At 42.0% G+C, this 24,621-nt stretch overlaps 1 protein-coding gene across 1 annotated transcript in view; it reads left to right on the top strand.

Moving 5' to 3' along the window:
* Window positions 1-283: 283 nt before the first annotated feature.
* The window catches only part of ACTN2 (actinin alpha 2), a 77,512-nt gene continuing 53,174 nt past the window's right edge, over window positions 284-24,621 (top strand). Inside the window, exon 1 of the mRNA XM_029201013.1 lies at window positions 284-479. Coding sequence (XP_029056846.1) covers window positions 354-479 — 126 coding nt within the window. The 5' untranslated portion in view covers window positions 284-353. The remainder of the gene's footprint in view (window positions 480-24,621) is intronic.

Genomic DNA, 24,621 nt, shown 5'->3' on the forward strand with positions numbered 1-24,621 from the left:
GCAAGTGCTCGGAGGGGCGGGGGCGGGCGGAGGCCGGGGCGGGGCGGGGCGGGCGGAGGCCCGGGCGGGGCGGGGGGTTGGGGCGCGGCCGGGCGGCCACGTGACGGGCGGCGCGGGTATTAAGCGGGGCGGCCGCTGCTCCGCAGCCCGAGCTGGTGCTTCGCCCGCGACCCAGCGCCCAGGCGTGCCGCCCCGAGAGGACCGCGCGAAGGTCACCCCGCGCCCGCCAGCCCGTCCGCCGCCCGCGCCTCCGCCGAGCCCCGCGCGCCTCGCCGGCCTCGCCGCGTCTCCGCCCGCCCGTCCGACCGCCCGAGCCCCGCGCGCCCCGCCGCAGCCCCGGCCACCCGAGCGCCATGAACCAGATCGAGCCCGGCGTGCAGTACAACTACGTCTACGAAGATGACGAGTACATGATCCAGGAGGAGGAGTGGGACCGCGACCTGCTCCTCGACCCGGCCTGGGAGAAGCAGCAGAGGAAGGTCAGCCAGGGCTGCGTGCCCGCCGTCTGCGGGCTGGACCCGCGTGTCTGTGTGTCGCCTTCCCCGGGGGGCGACCGCCCGGGGGCGCCGCCGACCGTGTGGACTAGCGGGAGGGAGCTTGATGGAGGGTCGTGTTGTCTCATGTCCTCGTAGCCGGGAAAAGTTCCAGGGACAGGCACGGACTTGGGCGTCGTGAGTGCGCGCGCGCACGATTGTGCGTGGGTGCGCGCGTGTGTCACATAAGAGTCACAAAACGAACAATGTTAGGGGAAGAACAGTGCAGCCGTTTCTGTTTTAACCTGCATTAGACCAGAATGTTAAACTCTCAGGTCTGCTTCTGACCCCTTGAGTCTGTGACCTTGGCCACAGAGTTGTGTCTTCTGGTCCCGTTGTGTCCCATTTCCCCCTAACCCGTCTTTCCCCAAATAAAAGACGTCAAAAGAACATCGGCTTCATTCCGATTTTCACAGAGCTGCCTCAGAGAGTAATTGAAAATCATTTATTACATGTTTTGGGGTTCCCTGGAGAGAGATGCTGTAAGAACACTAGACATTCACCGATAAATTAATAGTTATTTCACACTCTATTTACGGTTCATTGAGGTAAGCGCACAGGGACGAGGGAGTCAGCCAGCTCTAAAAGTTCCCTTCCCATGTTGGTTGGTGCTCTCTGGGGGCCCAATGGAACATTCCACTATCTCAAGGTTTCTTCTTGATCCCCTTGGCTAGAATTCTAGGGACTGCTCACCCGGAGGCTAAATCTCGCCTCCTGTTTGGGCACAGAGCCTGGCCGGGTCAGGGATGCCAACCCAGACCTGCTCACCCAACCTTATGATGACAGTGTCCTGGCAAAAGCAAAGTGCCCTCTGCTTTTCCCTCCTATTTTTCTCGGGGTGGGGCAAAGTGGGTTTCCCTTCTAAGGGCCTGCCATTAAGTGGATAACGTCGGTTGACCATCTGTGTGCCTGGGATTGCTCTGTGTAGCTGCCACTGTGGGTGATTATCTGATAGTGCCTGGTGAATGTGTCTGACTATAGGAAACACATACTCCCAACAGTGTTAGCTGAAGGAGAGAGGTCCCATATTTGGATAATTATCAGATAACCATTTTAGGGTGTTTTTTTTGTTATTTGTAAAATAACCATGATATTTTCAAATCAAGATTTTTCTTTTGTTGTCTATTCTCTTTTAAAACCACTTACTATTATTGTTTTAAAGCTCTAATTTAGCTACATTTCATTCTCCCCCTTAGTTCCATCATCCCTGCCTTCTTGGAAACAGTAGAATGGGAGTGATAAGTAGAAGTTGAGTCTATAAAGGAGAATAAAATTTCAAACCTTCTACAATTTTTTAAACACCTGGCTTGAGGATTATTAATGTGTTGTTATTATTAGTTCGTCATCTGAGCTAATTGCTGCATCAATGAGAAAGAAGTTAAATAGTTGCTTTAATTTTTAACAGTGAGTGTTTCTTTTTAAAAATTTTCCCCACAATTTTGATTACTACATTTTTTTCATGGATTTTAAAAAAAGTCTTAAGTCTTTGTTGCAGAGATTGCTTTTTTTTTTCCTCATGAGGAAGAGCAAAATAGCTAAGGAATTGGACAGGTAGTCTGCCCATCATTTTTGAAAGTAATAGTCTAATCACAGTGGTTTCTGTTGATTTTTTAAAATTACAGTACAGGATAGAGTTAATTATAGTTTCCAAAGACAACATTGATATATGTCTTCTGTCATATACGTATAATTTTAAAATTATTTTTAATATATATAATTATATATATTTTTTAATTCACAGTATTTTTGGATATAATTTCATTGTGATTTTTTTCAAGTTTGGGGTTCCTGCATGAATATATTATTATAATTGTATAGCACTTGTATATTATATATTAAAAAACAGACATATGTCATCTTTTTCTCAGGTAGGTTGAGTGCTGTGTTGTGACTTTAGTGACAAACAAAACAGAGCCAAACATTACGTTAGGACACAGACCTGAACAGATCCAGAAGATCCTCTGTTTCTACTTTTGGTAGAGAACCCACTCAAGTCAGTAAAGTAATACTGAACTGTGAGGTCCGGGCAGCCAGAGCAGTAGCCTCTATTTATGTCCTGTGAGCCAAACTGCTGGAACAGGACAGGGATAAAATGCCATTGTTTCTATTGTGGGCTACCTTTTCCACACTTGCCGTTTCAATGATATGCTGGGTATGAGATCTGTCAACAGATGCTGGTAACACATGATGACGTCTGTAGCGTTATAATGGATGAGGGACCTAATTATATCCACAGTTCACAGAGCCTCATGGGCTGTGGTAAACCTTGCTCCGGTATGGAATGCCTTGCTACAGAAGGACTTAGTAAAACTGTAGTGCTGTGTGTGTATGTGATGGGAGATCTTTTTTTTTTTTTACATAAAATTTACCATCTTAACCATTTAAAATTTTTTGTGTGTGTGTGTGTTACGCAGGCCTCTTACTGTTTTGGCCTCTCCCGTTGCGGAGCACAGGCTCCGGAGCCATGGCTCACGGGCCCAGCCGCTCCGCGGCACGTGGGATCCTCCCGGACTGGGGCACAAACCCGTGTCCCCTGCATCGGCAGGCGGACTCTCAACCACTGCGCCACCAGGGAAGCCCAATCTTAACCATGTTAAAGCGTCCAGTTCAGGCGTGCTATGTACATTCACATTGTTGTGCAATCAATCTCCAAAATCTTCTCCAATCAGTCTTCATCTTGCAAAATTAAACTCTGTATAAAACAATAACTTTCTATCCTCCCCACCCCCCAGCCCCTGGCAACCACCCTTCTACCTTCTGTCTCCATGGATTTGACCCCTGGGGACCTCATATGGGTGGAATCACACACTATTTGTCCTTTTGCATCTGGCTTACTTCACTTAGCATAATGTCCTCAAGGTTCATCCATGTTGTGTCATGTGTCAGAATTTCCTTCCTTTTTAAGGCTGAATAATATTTCACTCACTGTATGGACCACATTTTGTTTATCCATTCATTGATTGATGCACACGTGGATTGCTTCTACCTTTTGGTTATTGTAAATAATGCTGCTGTGAACATGGGTGTACAAATATCTCTTCATGTCCCCGCTTCCGGGTTTTTTTGGTTAGATACCTAGAAGTGGAATTTCTGGATCTTGTGGCAATGATTGGTTTTCAATTTTTTGAAGACATGCAGTGCTTTTTCCAAAAGAAAGGCAATTTAGAAGATGTTGAATTTAGCATGAGTATGTACAGGCATTTCAAAGTGCTCTCCTCTTTCAGGGGTGTTTAAGAATATTTGTAGTCACATAAATGAAGCTCTCTTTAGTGGACTTCTGAAACTTCTAGAGCTTTGGTGTTTAGAAGTAAGCTTCTCCTGGAAACAAAGAGCACATTCAGCCTTTAATTCAACTGAGGCCTAATCGGGAGGTGACTTGTCAGAACAGCAATGCTGAATATGTGTGCTATCTCCGTGGGCACAGGGCGCTGTCCTTCACCACTCTGGGAGGCTAGAACAGACCTTTTAAGGAAATGACTGTGTGTTTCGATACATAAAGGGCCCTTACATCCTTAATCTGTATAGGGCTAGGTGATCGATACTCTTTTTCACCAGCTGTGGAGAGCATAAGAGAGTCGTTCATTTATTCCACATTCAGAATTCTGATTCGTTTTCATTGTTCCTAAAGAAATCCAAGTTCTTCCGCAGAGTCACAGTTTAGGTGGAGCGGCTCACTGTTGTCCTCAGCACACCTGCTGCCTGTCCTGTCATCAGGCTGAAATGTTGCCACGTGGGGTCAGGCAGTGGGGAGGGACGCTTGTGTGGAAGCAGCTGCGCACAGGTTGGATTAAATAGAGGATCCAGAACCTGCCAGTTGCCCCTTTCTGTGTCTCAAGGAGCAACTGCTGGTTAAGGGTGCAGGTCAAGGCTCTTCTCCCCTGCACAGTGGAGTACGCTCTTGCGGGAATTTTCCCTGGGGGAAAAAAGGCACAAATTGTTCCAACGAAGTGAACGATTATCGAGGGGCCTGGGAAGTGTCTCAGATTCATGAGACCCAGATGAATCTCAGCTCTGCCTGGTACCCTCTGTTTGGCCGTAATCAAGTCACTAAGCCTTTGAAGTTCCATCTCTTCACCTAGAAAATAAAGATAAGGGATTCCTGTCTTTCTTGCCTCACAGAGTTTTTCAGAATCAAATGGTCAAACTAGTTTACGTTGAAGGGGCTTTGTACGCTGTACAGGGATCTGTAAATGTTCAAATATTATTACTATCCTAGTGCAGCCAATAATTAATTTCATCAGGTGGTGTCGTAGTAGTTAGCACTGTGATTGAATTTGTGAGGTTGAAGAAGCACGTGATTTGTTCTTTAGTGACTTGGATGTACTTTTCAAAAAAATTGTGGTAAAATCTACATAACGTAAAATTTACCATTTTAACCATTTTTAGGTGTACAATTCAGTGACATTAATACATACACGTTGTTGTGCAACCATCACCACCATCCATCTCCAGAACTTTTCCATCTCACCCCCAAGTTAAACTCTGTGTCTGTTAAACAGTAACTTCCTAGTACCTCCTCCCCCCATGTACCTTTAAAGGTAGGGTTTACACGCTTCCACACTTAGAACAAGAAATTGTTTAATAACAATTAAGTGCCAGGTGCTTGTTGTATAAAGAGCAAAAAATTTAGGAGATCGAATAAGGAAAACCCTTGTGGGTGAGGATAATGGGGAAACAGCTTTACAAGGGAGTAGAGCTTGGGGTGGGCCTTAATTTGAGGAGTAACTAAATACTAGCTGGGTGGCGAGGAGAAACAGAACATTCCTGGCTAGAGAAATAGAGTGAACAGTCTAGTCTTAACTGAAGCTAAAGATACAGATTCAGATCTAGAGAGAAAATTGCATAGGTAATCCGGGGCCAGTTTACAGAGGACCTAGGATGCCAGGGTGAGCGTGGACTTCGTTCTTCAAGCAGCGCAGAGCTCTGGGAATATTTGAGCCAGGAAGAGCCATGCTTCAAGTAGAATATTGTTTGCAGAATAAATTGCAGTGGGTGAAGGGCTGAGGTGGGGGACCCAGGTAGAAGTCCATTACGGGAATGATACGTTTAAGGTGGTGAGGATTAGAAGCAGTGGTGAGGAAGCCATCAATTTGAGAGTGATCAGGAGGGATTATAAAAAGTATTAAATAACCCCATGTTGTTGCATGGCAGGCTGTTGTATAAATCCAGTTAAGCAGACATGATCTCACCATTAGAGCTCCTGGGCTTAAAACTCAAGATAGTGATATTGACAAGTAACAAACTCATGAGGAGTGTCTGCTTATCTAACCAGGAGAGCTGTCTGGGTGGAGGGCTGACCATTTACAGGATGTATCATTCAGTGCAGGGGCTGAGTGCTGAGGGGCAAGTTGTGTGTCCAGGTGGCCATTGCCTAAATGCAGGGCTGGAGTTTCAGGCAGCCTTTGATGTCCAGGGAGAGTTGCTGATGGGCAGGCTTGCAAAGGCAGAATCTTGTATGAGCCCTAAGAAATCTCTGCCCCCAGAAGGGCTGTTATTCTCAAGATGCCCTTGGTTTCCTATGGAGAACCACAGGTGCAGGAGTTGTAAGGTGGGGAAATCACTCTTTGTGATTTCTGCATCTTCTCTTAGGCACTGCAGTGTGTCCTGGGGTCTGCCCTACCCCTTCAGCCACATTCACCAAGGAAGAAACTTGAGCCCAAGATACGATTTTGCGGGAGCGTGGGAGGAGGAATAGAACTCTTAGCTGGGAAGCCTAAAGAACAGCAGCTTCAGAAAACTGTCAGAAAGCCCTACAGTCGGTTGCTGCAGCTGGGCTACAGAAAAGGTGCAGCTCTGGGGTGGGTGGAGGCACTCCCGTGATGAGCAGAGGAGTTGGTACGGAATACGTTGGAGGACAGTCAGAATTGTACCGCTGTTTCCGTGGGAACGGTACTAGTTCTTCCAGAAAGAACAGAAAGCAAAGATGAGGGGGAAAACGCTTGCTAACTACTGTGCTAGACTTGGTTCAAAGGAAGGAAAACCTTGAGTGCCAGAAATGGGTTTTTCTAAAGAAGCTGAGGAACATGTTTTACACAAGCACGTATCAGTCTGAGCACTTGCGCACTGGCCTCTGAGCCCACACCACACCTGTACCCCTCCCCACGATTTTCTTGATCAGAAACTAGATGTTTTCTCCTGCAGCCGTACTGAAGGGCAGAATAGAAGTGGAGCACAAGCACGGCTGTTTATTCTTTTCATTCCTTTGGCAGACGTTTATTACGGTCCCGCTAGAGGCCCGGGTTAGGGAAAGGAGTTGACACCACCCCAGGCTTCAAGGAGCTTGCAGCTTAGTTCAAGAGACAGAAAGGGCAGTGAGAAGTACAGAGGAGGGACACCCAGTTCACCCTGGCCAGTGGAAGGGAGTGGAGAGCATTTCCAAAGCCCCTCCTGCATGGTCCCCTGTCACGGTGCCTGGAAGCATCTTCCTCCCTGGCGCCCATGCAGGGAAGCTGGGAGTTACCCTTGAGGCTTCCCTCTCTCTCAACTCCTGTGAGCCCACCTCCTAAAGTCCTCCAGACCCTGCCCCTTCCTCCCATCATGTGCTTTAAGGCCTTCAGGGCCTCTGCACTTCCTGCCTGGATGGGGGTGGTGGCCCCTGCTTTGTCACCCTTCCACATAACGTACTTGCCTTCAGGCTTTTTTCTGCCTGACGCTGCAGGAGGGATCTGTATAAAACACAAGTCTGGTCATGGTATTTCTGCTTAAAGCCCCTGTGTGGTTCTTTATTGCCTTCAGGAGGGTGTTGGGAGCCAGGCCTGAGCCAGCCTCTGTCTGCTCCGCCTCTCCCCCTAGGGCTCCTGGGGCCCACGTGTTTGATTCTCCTCTTGGCTTATACCCGAGACTACCTCCCCTACCTGCCCTAGGAGTTCTTCTTCCTCGGGCCCCTCCTCTAGAACATGGGTCCCTGGGTGCTGTCCTGGTCTCCCCTATGAGCAGACACTGTCCTGTGGCCCCCTGGCCCTGCAGTGGTCCTGCTTAGAGTCTGCACTCACATTTGTGAAATGCAGGAATTATAAGTCATATTTCTGAAAAGAATTTAGTACAATTAAATTTTTTTTTTGCAATCTTTGCAACTCCTTGAGCTACAAATGTATTAACTCCAGCTTATACTTGTTTAATGCTCCTTAAAGATGTTTTCCCAAAGCATTTTTCTCAAGTTCCCCAAACGATGGACTTCTCCGACTTAGCTCTTATTCTCAGACTGAGCCTACAAAGATAAGCTGTTTAATTAAAAAAATAACAATAATTTGTAATTTAGAGAGTTGGGGAATAAAATAAAATCATACATGTAGATTTATTTAAATGATAATAAAATGTGTCAGCATATTAATGAACAAAGCTCTGGTAGCCCAGATTGGATTGGAAATGACTGTTTTGTCCAGATTGAAAACCTTTACCCACATCATAGAGAAAATTCCAAATTCATTTAGATTCAGAGAAGTATACATTTAAATTTGTTCTTCTCGATGTAAAACCTGGTAAGACAAAAACTTTTGGAAGACATGCTAGGCTTCACAGTAGCGGAAATGGAAAAGAGAGAAGAGATGCAGGTGATTCTGCAGAGTATGTGGACCCTGGAAAAGAATTGGCCTGGGCGGTATTGATATAAGCCGAACCCAAGACTACAGAGTTAGCATGGCTTTGAGTTGTCTTGCTGTGTTTGTTTGTTTTTGCTAGGGGATAAATGTATTAGTCATCATTCCTAGAAATTACTATATAATGAAAATAGATTCTCATTAGCCTCTGTTACAATCTTTTCATTAAAAGGCATGCTATCTCGGGAAAAACTCTTATTTTTTTTTAGTGATTGTGAAGATCAAGTGGGCAAGTAAGTGAATATGAGGTTGAGGGGAAATGAGAACAGTATTTGATATTGAAGGTATGACTGAGTCTTATACAGACAATTATAATTGAGATTGGCAACTCAAGAAATGCTCGGGAATTCCCTGGCTGTCCAATGGTTAGGGCTCCACGCTTCCACTGCAGGAGACACGGGTTGGATCCCTGGTCGAGGAACTAAGATGCTGCATGCCACGCAGCACAGCCAAAAAAAAAAAAAAAAAAAAAATCCTATCTTTTAGAGTCATGAGGAGTCTTTAAGTTTCTTCATTATAGTCCAACAGGATGGGAAGATAATAATTATTTAGAAGGTAGGTAATCTAATCTCATTGTTTTTTATTAGGATTTTAAGATATTTTGTATGCATTAGGTTGAACCGTAGGAAATTTTTGACACTGACCATTTTGACCTCCAAAAATTGCAGTTTCTTATGGCTCAACCCAATAAAACCACTTTACCACTATTGTCCCACTATATTCAAGTTACTTGACCAAGACCACACCACAGCCAAGCCATAAAACTGAGTTCAGCTTGTTTCTAGTCTTACCTCTAATGCCTTTGATATTCATTTGGGAAAATAAGGGGTGGTTAGGTTTTGTAGAACTTAAAAATGTGAGGTTTGGATTGAGGGCTTGACAGCCCATGGAAATATCGAGAAGGAAGGTCAAGCCTAGAGATTTAGGTGTGGGAGTTATCTCCTCAGAGGCCATGGTTGAAACTGTAAGGAGGGGATAGTGGAAGATCTACCTGCCAGGTGCTGAGGTGAGCTTAACATCGAGGGCTCCCAGAGGAAGCAGTGATTACTGGAACGTGGAAGCATCGCTTCTCTGGATGAAAACATGCATTTACTGGATGACTTAGAACTAGATGAACTGTCGAAATGTCTGATTTTCTTCCGGGAGAAATCTCACCTTGGTATTTCTCTGGAACTTCGCCAGTCCGTCTGAATCTGACATTTGAATCCGTTTAGTCGCTGGAACAGAAACCCAGGGCTTTGGCACCGTGGAACGGGAGATCTTTTAGCTCATGAAATAAGTTATGCTTGCAAAGGAAGTGAAAAGCTGTAAGAAACTATTTATGGCGGTGTGCTCAAGTCTGTGACATAAAATCCTTCTGCAGCTGGAATGGCCAAGGCTGGGCTTTATTGAGGAAGACTTTATTGAAAATTTGTAAGGATTACTGAAGAAAGTAGTTTCATTACTGAAAAGAATTGGTTTCTTCTTAACATACCAAGTGTAGCATTCAACCACAAGGTGGGTTTCCCTTTTCTGTTTTATCATTTATCAAATTAAGAAAATAGGATGAGTGGTGGTCCTCATTTAGGGGTTTTGTTTTAAGGTTTAAAAATTATTATTGATATTTTGGGTGTATCAGTCATGAAAATAGTAAAAGACATAACAGAATTACAGTCAGTTTCGAGATTACCCATAGAGGGTAATATTTTCCTATTTTAAAACAAATCCATGTTGGAGGGGCGGCCAGGGTAAAGATCAGGTTGGGCTGGGACGTGAGGAGGGGATATTCGTTGGAAAAATGCAAAACCATGTGTTTTACATTTTGTAAACCGTGCAATTTCTATTCTGTTACTGCAGTTTATGAAATAGGAAGTATCTGAATATTTCATTGCATACCTTTCCTGTTAAATTTTGGGACAAAATGATGTTTATTTTCATTTTTTCAGTATAACAGCAAAACAAAAATATTCCAGTAAGACAGTAAGAGTGATATTTTAAGATATGGATTTTTTTCCAGTGGATTAAAAAAAGAATGGGAGGGGATTTGGCATATGGTTCCCGGTATCCCCAACTGTTCAGTATATAGGGCAGAGCAGCTATTTATTGAGAATTTGCAGGCCCTGTTTTGACCATACGTATTATTTTATTCGAACATCACAACAGTCTTAGGAGATGAGTATTGTGATTCTCATTTTTCAACCAGGGAGGCTAAGTAACTTACCTAAGGGTGGCTGAGGGTGGGGAAGTGGTAGCTGGAACATGCACACAGAATTTTGTCTAAATTACAAAGATATTCTCTCTCACAATCGAAATTTTATAACACATGGAGATGCTAATTATTTTATTGCACATTTTGGTCTGCAAGTGGCAGAGCTGAAGTTTGGATCCAGGATGCTTAACTCCAGAGGCAGTGCTTTTATTTTTATATTTTTAAAATTTATTTTGTTGAATTTTAGTTGATTTATAATGTTGTGTTAATTTCTGCTGTACAGCAAAGTGATTCAGTTAGACATATATATTCTTTTCCATATTCTTTTCCATTATGGTTTATCACAGGATATTGAATATAGTTCCCTATGCTATACAGTAAGACCTTGTGGTTTATCCATTATATATATATAATAGTTTGCTTCTGCTAACACCAGACTCTCAGTCTGTCTCCTTCCCCCTTGGCAGCCACAGGTCTGTTCTCTATGTCTGTGAGTCTGTTTCTGTTTTACAGATAAGTTCATTTGTGTCTTGTTTTACACTTCACATACAAGTGATACAATATGGTATTTGTCTTTCTCTTTCTGACTTATTTCACTTAGTATGATAATCTCTAGGCCCATCCATGTTGCTGCAAATGGCATTATTTCATTCTTTTTAATGGCTGAGTAGTATTCCATTGTATATATGTACAACATCTTCTTTATCCATTCCTCTGTTGATGGACATCTAGGCTGTTTATTGGCTATTGTGAGTAGTCAAAGGTGGTGCTTTTTAACCACTAAATTTTTCTGTTTTCGTTGCTTTTTTGCTCAGAGTTTTAACCAACAACCCAGAGAAAACGCCTGGAATTCAGTATTCCTAAGTTTTCACTTATCCAAAACCTACTGCCCATGCATAAGGGTGTGTGTGTCTGAATTTTTAATTTCTAAATGGGTCCAGGGGGAGCATCTGATGAGAATGAGAAGACTAAATTTTGAGTTATGGAAAATACTGTCCTTCCAAGGTAACCCCAAGTGAGGGCCTAGCAATCACTCTGTCCCACAGAAGTGCCAGGAAAGGGACCACAGGAAAAGCCAACTACACCTCTCAAATGGAGGCTTACAGGACATGCTGTTAAGGGCACATCTTTGGAATTACCTGCTGGTCTGTCTGACACAGTTCCAAAAAGAAGCCGGAGTTCAGGATGCCTAAGCATTTGAGTCAGTTCCCTGTTGGAACTAGAAAAGGAGACTTCCAGTGGCAAGAGCATAGGTTAGAGCCATCCTCCTGCAGACGTGATGTCTTAGTGGACAGGGATGTTCTCCAAGATTTGGGCTCCACAGAGATTCGGCCAAAGGCAGTGCCAAGGACTCCCTTCACTTTACATTGAAAAAAATCCTGCCTTTCTTTTATTTATTTTTAACTTCTTATTATGGAAAATTTCAAACATATATAAAAACAGAGAGGACATATAGCGAATCCCTCTGAATCCCACTGGCCAAGAAAAACCAAAGTTTCATGAATAGGGGATGCCTGGTTCTTTTTTTCCCCCAGCTTTATTGAGCTGTCATTGACAAATAAAACATTTTATATATTTAAAGTGTGCCACATGTTTTGATAAATGTATACATTGTGAAATAATTACCAGGGATGTCCAATACTAAAAGGAAAAACAAAGTTTTTATGTTCAATAGATGCTTTATTCTCTAAACGAAATTTTGAATCAGAACTGCCAGTTAAGCCGACAGTTGCCTTCCCTGTTTTGAAACACCAGTCTCCTCCCCCCCAGACCCCACGCTTCCTGTTACCCCTTTTGGCTGTCCAGGCCTCCTCCCTGCTCTGCTGGGATACCTCTCCTAACCCCCAGTTCTCCTAGTAATTTCTCATGCTGTTAATGTTACAACTGGCTATTTCTAAAAACCAAAGATTGCCAAGACCTGCTTTTCCAGAGATCATCAATATTTTAAAGGTGACCTTTCTAAGACAATAACGCTGTTATCTAATTCCAATGGTGAATTTCAGGCTCTGTAGGAGAAGAGGACAGAATTATGCAAAGAAAGCACTGTTGGCAGAGGTAAAGCCTTTTAACATCCTGTAAACGGGGATGATTAACTGCTGTTTGTGGCCCCTTGTAAAGTCAGTACTGATAGGGTATTTCTCTTCTCCTGCTGCAGACTGATCTGATAAACTGACCCCATAACCTCCTTCAGGTTTATTGGTCTAGCTCCCGCGACCACTGCTTTTACTTCTTTGAGTGGGGAGCCTGAATTTGAGACAGGAGGTGGGCACCGTGTCTGAAGAGGCTGAATTTGATACCTCTGCATCTTTGTTTCCTCCACCACCCCAGAGTGCAGGGAGGAAGGAGCAGAACACGTGTTAAGTGTTCTTGGGGAAAGGTTATTTTTAGGGGCAGTTTTGCCAAGACTGCTTCTGCAGCTTTTCTTTAGGTACAGATCACATCCTCACCGGCTTAGGTATGTGAATTTCTAGGGGAGCCCTGGGAGGGATGGGGACTGCTGCCTGCATGTAGCAGTTCCAGGCCACCTCCTTCCTTACAAAGATTCATTTTAGTTTATTTGTTTCCCAGCTTTATTGAGATGTAATTGACATGTAATATTGTGTAAGTTGAAGGGTTACAACATCTTGCCCATCTCTCAGGTTCTCTATTCTTTTTTTTTTTTTTAAGAAGATGTTGGGGGTAGGAGTTTATTAATTTATTTATTTTTGCTGTGTTGCGTCTTCGTTTCTGTACGAGGGCTTTCTCTAGTTGTGGCAGGCGGGGGCCACTCTTCATCGCGACGTGCGGGCCTCTCACTATCGTGATGTCTCTTGTTGCGGAGCACAGGCTCCAGACGCGCAGGCTCAGTAGTTGTGGCTCACGGGCCTAGTTGCTCTGCCGCATGTGGGATCTTCCCAGACCAGCACTCGAACCTGTGTCCCCTGCATTAGCGGGCAGATTCTCAACCACTGCGCCACCAGGGAAGCCCAGGTTCTCTATTCTTTATGAAAGGAAATGAGGAAGGAGGGTGGACTGATTCCAGAGGTAGGGTGACCCCTCATCCAGGTTTGCCCAGGACAATCCCAGTTGTGGCTCTTGTCCCAGAGTAACTATAAATAGCATCACCTTTGACTCTCAGAAGTGGTCCAGTTTAGACTTCGAATTCTGTGGTCACTGTTCAGAGGAGATACACAAGGCTACCTCAGAGAAGGTTACCATAATATTGAGACCCAAATAATTTGTATTTTGGACAGTAATGCCTTGTCTCAAAGTACTGGCCTATTTCTGAACTTGAAAAAATGTAAATATTGGTGAAATGAGAGTTCTAAAACTTCGACAGTTTTAAATATCACTGTCTAGTAATTTCTGAATCTTCTAACTCACGAATCCTTTAGAAGACCAAGCCTTGTAGCCAGTGGTGGGAGTGAGCCCTGCGTCTGGAGGGTGTGGGACCACGGACCCCGCTGGATGCCTACTGTGGGCCAGGCTTCCCTCTGAAAGGCACATTGTCGTCGTCCTTATGGTAGTTCGTATGCCGTCCGTGTGGTTTTATAAATAGTATATATACTCTTACTTCAGGTAGCTTGCTATTAATATGTGCTAGGGTTTAAGGATGCTTATTTTGCACATCTAAAAAACTAAGGGTTAAACTTTATTGAGATATCTGGACCAATTTCCAAGGTTGGATCTCTAGGTTTGTTCTTATGACAGCTTAAGTCTTTTTCTAATAAAATTGTATATATCTTTAGACACTTGAAAGTCTGGAAGTGAAGTGATGATAAATATATTTACTGTGGGACAAAATCGTGTTTAATGTAAAATTGTCCCTTCTGTCATGAGACACAGGTGGGGCTGTCACCATTCGAGTCCATTAAGGACTTGGTCGGGAAGCAGGGTGAATGCTGTCAGAAATACTTGGGGAGTGACAGTGGGTTCTATTGCTGTCTGTCACTGGTGTCTGGGTAACTGGATACTAAGGATTTCTCTGCTGCGGTCCTTGGACTTGGACAGTGTGTACCTTCTCCATGGGCATTTTAAAACTTCACGTTGAAATAGGGATTTTAGTGTCAAACTTAAAAAAAGTCCTGAAATAGCACCTCACCGACTGATTAAGAAATGTAAGCTTGCTGGAGTGTATCCAATTTAAGTAGTTTTTCTTTTTCAGGTAAAAAGATGGAGGCTGAGTGAAAGAAAGCTAGCTAACATAATTACAGATAACCAGGGAAGGGAGAAGAATCTAGCCTAACAAATTATATAGACTTTCCCAAACTACCTTTTTAAGATACATTTTCAAATAATCACCCAAGTCATATGTCTTCACTACAGAAAATATGGAGAAGAAATTTAAAAAGTCATACCGTAGGGAAAACTAGTGTTAACATTTTGCCATATTGCCTGCTAGATGACTTGACGCTGTACTAGAAAAGCATATATTTCTGTGTTTTATACTATAATATATAACTGTCTGAAATGGCTCAGGATACGAAGACTTTATTATCTATTTTTATGAACACGTTTTAGTCAGCATGAGCCCTAGGGAAGAACTTCTCCATGGGGAAATCCCAGCCTGGTTCCCCCAGGGCGGAGTGGGCAGGAACTTTGGAAATGACCAGCTTCCCTGGTTTTTAGCCCTTCTGTTTTCCAGAGCTTTCCGCATATGTAGAGCAAAGCTGTAGACGGACCTGATTGGGGGCTGTTCCTCACTTAGAACTGTGCTCTGTCCAAACTGCCAACGCAGAGACTGGCGTATTACAGAGAGCTGTTCCCTTCGAAATGAACACTTGAATTTCTCTGTGCAGACAGCCGTTTGTTTGGGTCCCTGAAAATAGTAACAGTATGGTGAACTTGAATTAAAGAATATTTATTTTGGTGTCTGGGTAGTACAAGCTGCTTCCCCGGTTGCTGGGATGGACCGGGGTTGGGGAGGGGGACATCAGTGTGCTTTTCTTTAAACTTGAATTCATCCTCAAGAAGAGAATCGTGAAAGTACAATTAATGTTGCTTTTGCCTATAACCGAGCAACAGTTGGGTCTGCCCTGTCCCAGAGCCATGTCTTACACATAATTACCCAGGCTCCAAGGGAAAAAGTTATTTTGGAAAGCATAACTTAGGATCAATCGTATGTGAGGCTGTTGGGAGCCTTAAATGCTTGCTTACCAGAAAATCGTCAAAGGAATTCTCCACGGAGGTCGTGCCAGCTTGGGGGAGGCAGGTGTGACCCCACAAAACTCCCAGCCAGCGGCTAAGTCAGGCTCTTGACCTCAGGAAATCTTTAAGCTCAGATGACCAGGCCCCAATAGCTTTCATGTGGTTCTTTGAGCTTACCGCTTTTTGTTTTTAATACTTTAGAGCAAAAATGACCAAAACTTTGATTCTGTAGAGATTTGATTTGGTTAGCGTATGCCTCCAATTGTTTAGGAAGTATCTGCATATTTCTAATCTTAACTTTTTTTTTTCCCCATTTAACAGTTAAAATGGGGGAGTTTCATCAAGATCATTTAACTGTCCTTTAGAAGACAGAAGGCTGTAACTTTTTTTTTTTTATAATTAAGATTTTGTTTCAAGCATTGCAAAACATCCCTTGGAATTAAAGGAGAGGTAGTTTGGATTGCAAACTAGTACTGGGAGTCAGTGGCTCACAGAAGTGTTTGATGTCCTTGCTAGGTTGCTTCCCTCTACCTTGAGGACTACAGAGATGCAGAGATGAGTAAGTGCCCCTGAAAAATAAAAATTAGGAGAATGAGTAATAAGGACTCCTGTAAGTGGTAATAAAATGTTTGTAGGAAATTTCATGAGCTGGGAGGAAATTAACAGATGGAGGTACTTTAGCTTCCAGAGAAATGTAAGAGTTTTTTATGAAACAGAGAAAAGTGCTAAATAATTCAACCCAAATCCAATATTATTTCTGGTGATCTGTATAAGAGGGAACACGGGGACGCACATTGGGTTTTAAATGAAAAAGGAATGCAGTAAGCTGAGACTTCAGACAGTTGTCATTTTCACAGGACAAGCGAAGCGTACTGTTACTAACATCAGCAAGTGATAGACCTCAGTTATCTTAGTGTATCATTCTTTTCGTAAAATTTTTGCTCATGTCCTTTTTTACTTTTTATTGAAGTATAGTTGATTTACAGTGTTGCGTTAATTTCTGGTGTACAGCAAAGGGATTCAGTTATATATATATAACTATATACTTCCCTTATAGTTTATTACAAGATATTGAATATAGTTCCCTGTGCTATATAGTAGGACCTTGTCATTTATCTATTTTATATATATTAGTTTATATCTGCTAATCCCAAACTCCTAATTTATCCCTCTCCCACCCTCTTTCCCCTTTGGTAACCATAAATTTGTTTTCTGTGTATCATTCTTGTGCATTAATTACTATTTGCCTTCATCAAAATCAGTAAAATTTAGACCAGAATAGTGAATATTTTAGCACATGTGAATGTTGACCTCTTTCTAGAAGAAAGACTAAAACTATTAAAAGATAGTTCTTAAATGAAGGTAAAACCACGACTCTCATACAAGAAGAAAAATAAACACATTAAAGATGTTATTTAACTTACTAATGAGAAAACTGGAGAGGTGTTCCAGCCAGTTCAAAAGAGAATCTGAAGAACAGTAACATTTATAGATCGGTAATATTGAAATTAATGTCCAAATGGTGGCAGATACTTTTCTGTGGGTGGAAGGAGGATTGTCCCTGAACTGGACAGAATGCATTCCTTGTCTGTAGACAAGAATGACTTTGCATTGCTCTTGATCATCTTTGGCTTAGATAGATGAGCTGTAGAAGAGCATAGAAGTGATGCCGTAGACAATGCACAACTTCCCCTTTGGAGCTCAGATGCTTCCCAACATAAAGTACCTTATTTAGCTATTTCCTCTTTCCAAATTTCATAACTTGCTGTTGCATCCTTTCTGGAAGTTACAGAAGAGACTCCACATAGTAGACAGGTCATTCCTTTTTTTATTTATTTACTTATTTATTTTTAATTTGGTTGAGGCTGGGTCTTAGTTGCGGCAGGCGGACTCCTCAGTTGCAGCACATGGGATCCTTAGTTGTGGCATGCGGGATCTTTAGTTGCAGCATGTGAACTCTTAGTTGCACCATGTGGGATCTAGTTCCCTGACCAGGGATTGGACCCAGGCCCTTTGCATTGGGAGTGTGGAGTCTTATCCACTGCTCCGTCAGGGAAGTCCCAGACAGGTCATTCCTTAAACCAGAATTAGTCCGGGCTAGACTTGGCTTTGTTAAAAAAACTGAAAAGCATTTTTGTCCCGTTAGGCAGCCTCAAGGGTTTTTAGCACATTTCTTTATCTGTTCTGAACATCCAGGGACTAAATGGAAGTCAGTCTTATGAGCCTGGTGATTGAAGCCTAAAATTCACGATGAAAACCAGACCTGATTAAGACTGTCTTTTCAGAGGCTGGGAGAGCCATCTTTAACCTCCCCACTTCAGTCATCCATTAGCCTGATTCTATTTTTAGGTCCCCTCAGCAGTAAGGTTGCCTTTTACTTTTTATGAGGTGTTTTTTGGGAAACAAGATTACAGACTCCTCTTTTTTAACGTTTAAGGATTCTCTAGTTAAGTTTGACACGGTAATAATAATTTTCAAAAGCCTGGAACTTGAGCAGATAGAGATTTTTAGCTCCGCGCTGTTTTTTATTTTTCAGTTTAAAAAATCTGATTGCTATCTCCTTTGATCTATTCCAGAAGGTCAAATAAGATGTTATTCAGCAAATAGTTACTGAGTGCCACTAGGTCCCGGGCACTGTCTAGAACGCAAAACAAAAATCCCAGCTTCTCTGTGTGGCACTTTCACAGATATTTTTAGAATGTTCCAGGTGGTGGTGTCACCCACCAGGTATTTCTGAGAGGATTATTCCTGCTTCCCTACCAAGTCCTTAAAGAATTCTAAATGGTGACAGCCCTACTTGAGTTGTTTGTAGGCTTTGATATTCCTTAATTAGAAATTGTTAGATATTCTCACATTGCCTACAAAGAGATCCTGAATCCTGCTTGAAGGCAGTATTTGTTGGGGATGAATAAGTGGGAAAAGGCTGCCTCTGTTTTTTTCTCTTTCTTTGTCTTTGAGTAATCAAATTTGCATTTATGAGTATTCTTGTTACTCAAGTTAAAAGCAGTATGTTGTTACTGTTGAGGCTCCAATTCATTTATGACTGAAATTGTCAAGTTTAAGCTTGAAGTATTAAAAATTTGAATGAGTGCTAGCTCTGTGTGCGTGAATACAGGTGTCCCTGCTGGGTGCTGATACAAAGGTGAATAAGGGAAGACTAGGGGCTACTGTGTTCATTTTGTGGTTCTTTGATTAATAATATGTATGCCTGCGGGCATATAAAAGCCTGAGAAACCAGTTGTGGGTCTTCCATTTGCAACGGAATGCAGTGGTATTTGTCTTTTTAAATTTATTTTATTTTATTAAAAAATTTTTTTTGGCTGAGTTGGGTCTTCGTTGCAGTGCGCGGGCTTCTTCTTGCGGTGGCTTCTCTTGTTGTGGAGCACGGGCTTCAGTAGTTGTGGCATGCAGGCTGAGTAGTTGTGGCTCACGGGCTCTAGGGTGCAGGTTCAGTAGTTGTGGTGCACGGGCATAGCTGCTCCACGGCATGTGGGATCTCCCCGGACCAGGGCTCAGGCCCGTGTCCCCTGCATTGGCAGGCAGATTCTTAACCACTGTGCCACCAGGGAAGCCTGGAATTTGTCTTTTTACACGAGTTAATTTTAAAGTTCATGGGAAAAATATTTTTACCCTCTATGAGCAAAAACTAGTGCTCTAAGCACCTTGTACCTTCAGGAAGTTAAGATATGCCAGTGGGTGTCCTTGGTTCTTTTAATGGTGGGGTGAGTACTTGTGATAAACCAGCAAAGATGGAGACCTGGCATGGTTCTGGGTTCTTGGATCACAGACCTCCTTGTATCCTTCTCTGTGTACAGCAGTAGGCTATGAAATGTGCTGAGTGACAGCATGTTTATGTTCAGTTATCAGAGGTGGAATATCTCCTCTGTTCAAGTAGACATAAATTGTGGCCATGGGCTGTCTTCGTTTTTCTATGCGATGGCTTACTTCCATTTCCATTGTAAGCACTTCAGGTTTCTTTGAATTGCCATCACCGACTGCTGGTATTTCTGTGTGTGTTCCTGTATCATTTATATTTGCAAAATATTTTCCAGTCCCTTACAATTCATCACACTTCCCAGCCAACTCATCGAATTAGGTTCATGGTGCATTGCTTAGGGGAAGAAATAAGCCACATGATTAGCAGAGGCAAACTATTATATATAGGATGGATAGACAACAAGGTCCTACTGTATAGAACAGGGAACTATATTTAATATCCTGTAATAAACCATAGTGGAAAAGAATATGAAAAAGCATATATGTATAACTGAGTCACTTTGCTGTACAGCAGAAATTAACACAACATTGTAAATCAACTGTACTTCAATAAAATGGAAAGAATACAGGATAAATCCAAGGAGAAACAGCCTAAGACACATATTAATCACATTATCAAAAATTAAATACACAGAAAAAATACTAAAAGCAGCAAGGGAAAAGCAACAAATAACATACAAGGCAATCTCCATAAGGTTAACAGCTGATCTTTCAGCAGAAACTCTGCAAGCCAGAAGGGAGTGGCAGGACATATTTAAAGTGATGAAAGGGAAAAACCTACAACGAAGATTACTCTACTCAGCAAGGATCTCATTCAGATTCGATGGAGAAATTAAAACCTTTAGAGACAAGCAGAAGCTAAGAGAATTCAGCACCATCAAACCAGCTTTACAACAAATGCTAAAGGAACTTCCCTAGGCAGGAAACACAAGAGAAGGAAAAGACCTACAATAACAAACCCAAAACAATTAACAAAATGGTAATAGGAACATACATATTGATAATTACCTTAAATGTAAATGGATTAAATGTTCCAATCAAAAGACACGGACTGGCTGAATGGATACACAAACAAGACCTGTATATATGCTGTCTCTAAGAGACCCACTTCAGACCTAGGGACACATACAGACTGAAAGGAAGGGGATTGGAAAAAGATCTTCCATGCAAATGGAAATCAAAAGAAAGCTGGAGTAGCAATTCTCATATCAGACAAAATAGACTTTAAAATAAAGACTATTACAAGAGACAAAGAAGGACACTACATAATGATCAAGGAATCAATCCAAGAAGAAGATATAAGAATTGTAAATATTTATGCACCCAATGTAGGAGCACCTCAATACATAAGACAAATGCTAACAGCCACAAAAGGGGAAATTGACAGTAACACAATCATAGTAGGAGATTTAGCACCCCACTTTCACCAATGGACAGATCATCCAAACTGAAAATAAATAAGGAAACACAAGCTTTAAATGATACATTAAACAGCATGGACTTAATTGATATTTATAGGACATTCCATCCGAAAACAACAGAATCCACTTTCTTCTGAAGTGCTCATGGAACATTCTCCAAGATGGATCATATCTTGGGTCACAAATCAAGCCTTGGTAAATTTAAGAAAATTGAAATCATATCAAGGGACTTCCCTGGTGGCGCAGAGGTTAAGAATCTGCCTGCCAATGTAGGGGATACGGGTTCGAGCCCTGGTCTGGGAAGATCCCACATGCTACAGAGGAACTAAGCCCATGAGCCACAACTACTGAGCCTGTGCTCTATCTAGAGCCTATGAGCCACAACAGCTGAGCCCGCTTGCCTAGAGCCCATGCTCCGCAACAAGAGAAGCCCATATACCGCAACGAAGAGTAGCCCCTGCTCACTGCAACTAAATAAAGCCCGCATGCAGCAACAGAGAGCCAACACAGCCAAAAATAAATAATAAATAAATTTAAAAAATAAAAGAAATCATATCAAGTATCTTTTCCAACCACAATGCTATGAGACTAGATATCAGTTACAGGAAGAAAACTGTAAAAAATACAAACACATGGAGGCTAAACAATACTAAATAACCAAGAGATCACTGAAGAAATCAAAGAGGAAATAAAAAAATACCTAGAAAACAAATGACAATGAAAGCACAACAACGCAAAACCTATGGGATGCAGCAAAAGCAGTTCTAAGAGAGGAGTTTATAGCAATACAATCATACCTCAAGAAACAAGAAAAATCTCAACAACCTAACCTTACACCTAAAGCAATTAGAGAAAGAAGAACAAAAAACCCCCAAAGTTAGCAGAAGGAAAGTAATCATAAATATCAGATCAGAAATAAATGAAAAAGAAATGAAGGACACAATAGCAAAGATCAATAAAACTAAAAGCTGGTTCTTTGAGAAGATGAAATTGATAAACCATTAGCCAGACTCAGAGAAGAAGAAAAGGGAAAAGACTCAAATCAACAGAATTAGAAATGAAAAAGGAGAAGTAACAACTGACACTGAAGAAATACAAAGGATCATGAGAGATTACTACAAGCAACTATATGCCAATAAAATGGACAACCTGGAAGAAATGGACAAATTCTTAGAAAAGCACAACCTTCTGAGAGTGAACCAGGAAGAAATAGGAAAGATAAACAGACCAATCACAAGCATGGAAATTGAAACTGTGATTAAAAATCTTCTAACAAACAAAAGTCCAGGATCAGATGGCTTCACAGGTAAATTCTCTCAACATTTAGAGGGGAGCTAACACCTATCCTTCTCAAAATCTTCCAAAATATAGCAGAGGGAGGAACACTCCCAAACTCATTCTACGAGGCCACCATCACCGTGATACCAAAACCAGACAGGGCTTCCCTGGTGGCGCAGTGGTTGAGGGTCCGCCTGCCAATGCAGAGGACACAGGTTTGTGCCTCAGTCTGGGAAGATCCCACATGCCGCGGAATGGCTGGGCCCGTGAGCCATGGCTGCTGGGCCTGTGCGTCCGGAGCCTGTGCTCCGCAGTGGGAGAGGCCACAACAGTGAGAGGCCCGCGTACGGCTAAAAAAAAACCTGACAAAGATGTCACAAAAAAAGAAAACTACAGGCCAGTATCATTGATGAACATAGATGCAAAAATCCTCAACAAAATACTAGCGAACAGAATCCAACAGCACATTAAAGGATCATACACCATGATCAACTGGGGTTTATCCCAGGAATGCAAGGATTCTTCAATATATGCAAATCAATCAATGTGATACACCATATTAACAAATTGAAGGATAAAAACCATATGATCCTCTCAGTAGATGCAGAAAAACCTTTTGAAAAAACTCAACACCCATTTATGATAAAAACCCTTCAGAAAGTAGGCATAGAGGGAAGTTACCTCAACATAATAAAGGCCACATATGACAAACCTGCAGCCAATATCATTCCCAGTGGTGAAAAACTGAGAACATTTCCACTAAGATCAGGAACAAGACAAGGTTTCCCACTCGCACCACTATTATTCAACGTAGTTTCAGAAGTTTTAGCCACAGCAATCAGAGAAGAAAAAGAAATCAAAGGAATTCAAATTGGAAAAGAAAAAGTAAAGCTGTCACTGTTTGCAGATGACATGACACTATACATAGAGAATCCTAAAGATGCTACCAGAAGACTACTAGAGCTAATCAATGAATTTGGTAAAGTAGCAGGATACAAAATTAAGGCACAGAAACCTTTTGCATTCCTATACACTAATGATGAAAAATCTGAAAGAAAAATTAAGGAAACACTCCCATTTACCACTGCAACAAAAAGAATAAAATACCTAGGAATAAACCTACCTAAGGAGACAAAAGACCTGTATGCAGAAAACTATAAGACACTGATGAAAGAAATTAAAAATGATACAAACAGATGGAGAGATATACCATGTTCTTGGGTTGGAAGAATCAACATTGTGAAAATGACTATACTACCCAAAGCAATCTGCAGATTCAACGCAATCCCTATCAAACTACCACTGGCATTTTTCACAGAACTAGTACAAAAAATTTCACAATTTGTATGGAAACACCAGAGACCCTGAATAGCCCAAGCAATGTTGAGAAAGAAAAACGGAGCTGGAGGAATCAGGCTCCCTGACTTCAGACTGTACTACAAAGCTACAGTCATCAAGACAGTATGGTACTGGCACAAAAATAGAAATATAGATCAATGGAACAGGATAGAAAGCCCAGAAATCCATGCACAGATGGTCACCTTATCTTTGATAAAGGAGGCAAGAGTATACAATGGAGAAAAGACAGCCTCTTCAATAAGTGGTGCTGGGAAAACTGGACAGCTACATGTAAAAGAATGAACTCCCTAACACCATACACAAAAATAAACTCACAATGGATTAAAGACTTAAATGTAAGGCAGATACTATCAAACTCTTAGAGGAAAACACAGGCAGAACACTCTATGACATAAATCACAGCAAGATCCTTTTTGACCCACCTCCTAGAGAAATGGAAATAAAAATAAAAATAAATAAATGGGACCTAATGAAACTTCAAAGCTTTTGCACAGCAAAGGAAACCATAAACAAGACCGAAATACAACCCTCAGAATGGGAGAAAATATTTGCAAATGAAGCGAGTGACAAAGGATTAATCTCCAAAATATACAAGCAGCTCATGCAGCACATTATCAAAAAAAAACAAACAGCCCAATCTGAAAATGGGCAGAAGACCTAAATAGACATTTCTCCAAAGAAGATATACAGATTGCCAACAAACACGTGAAAGGATGCTCTGCATCACTAATCATTAGAGAGATGCAAATCAAAACTACAGTGAGGTATCACCTCACACTGGTCAGATAGGCCATCAACAAAAAATCTACAAACAATAAATGCTGGAGAGGGTGTGGAATGTAAATTGATACAGCCTCTATGGAGAACAGTATAGAGGTTCCTTAAAAAACTAAAAATAGAACTACCATATGACCCAGCAATCCCACTACTGGGTATATATCCTGAGTAACCTGTAATTCAAAAACAGTCATGTACCCCAATGTTCATTGCAGCACTATTTACAATAGCCAGGAGATGGAAACAACCTAAGTGTCCATCGACAGATGAATGGATAAAGAAGATGTGGCACATACATAGAATGGAACATTACTCAGCCATAAAAAGAAATGAAATTGAGTTATTTGTAGTGAGGTGGATGGACCTAGAGTCTGTCATACAGAGTGAAGTAAGTCAGAAAGAGAAAAACAAATACCATATGCTAACACATATATATAGAACAAAAAAAAATAGGTTATGAAGAACCTAGGGGCAGGACAGGAATAAAGACAGAGACGTAGAGAATGGACTTGAGGACACAGGGAGGGTAAGGTTAAGCTGGGACAAAGTGAGAGAGTGGCATGGAC

Source organism: Monodon monoceros, unplaced genomic scaffold (assembly GCF_005190385.1).
Source record: "Monodon monoceros isolate NGI ecotype Baffin Bay Population unplaced genomic scaffold, NGI_Narwhal_1 Super_Scaffold_4, whole genome shotgun sequence".
In the NCBI taxonomy this organism is placed as follows: domain Eukaryota; kingdom Metazoa; phylum Chordata; class Mammalia; order Artiodactyla; family Monodontidae; genus Monodon; species Monodon monoceros.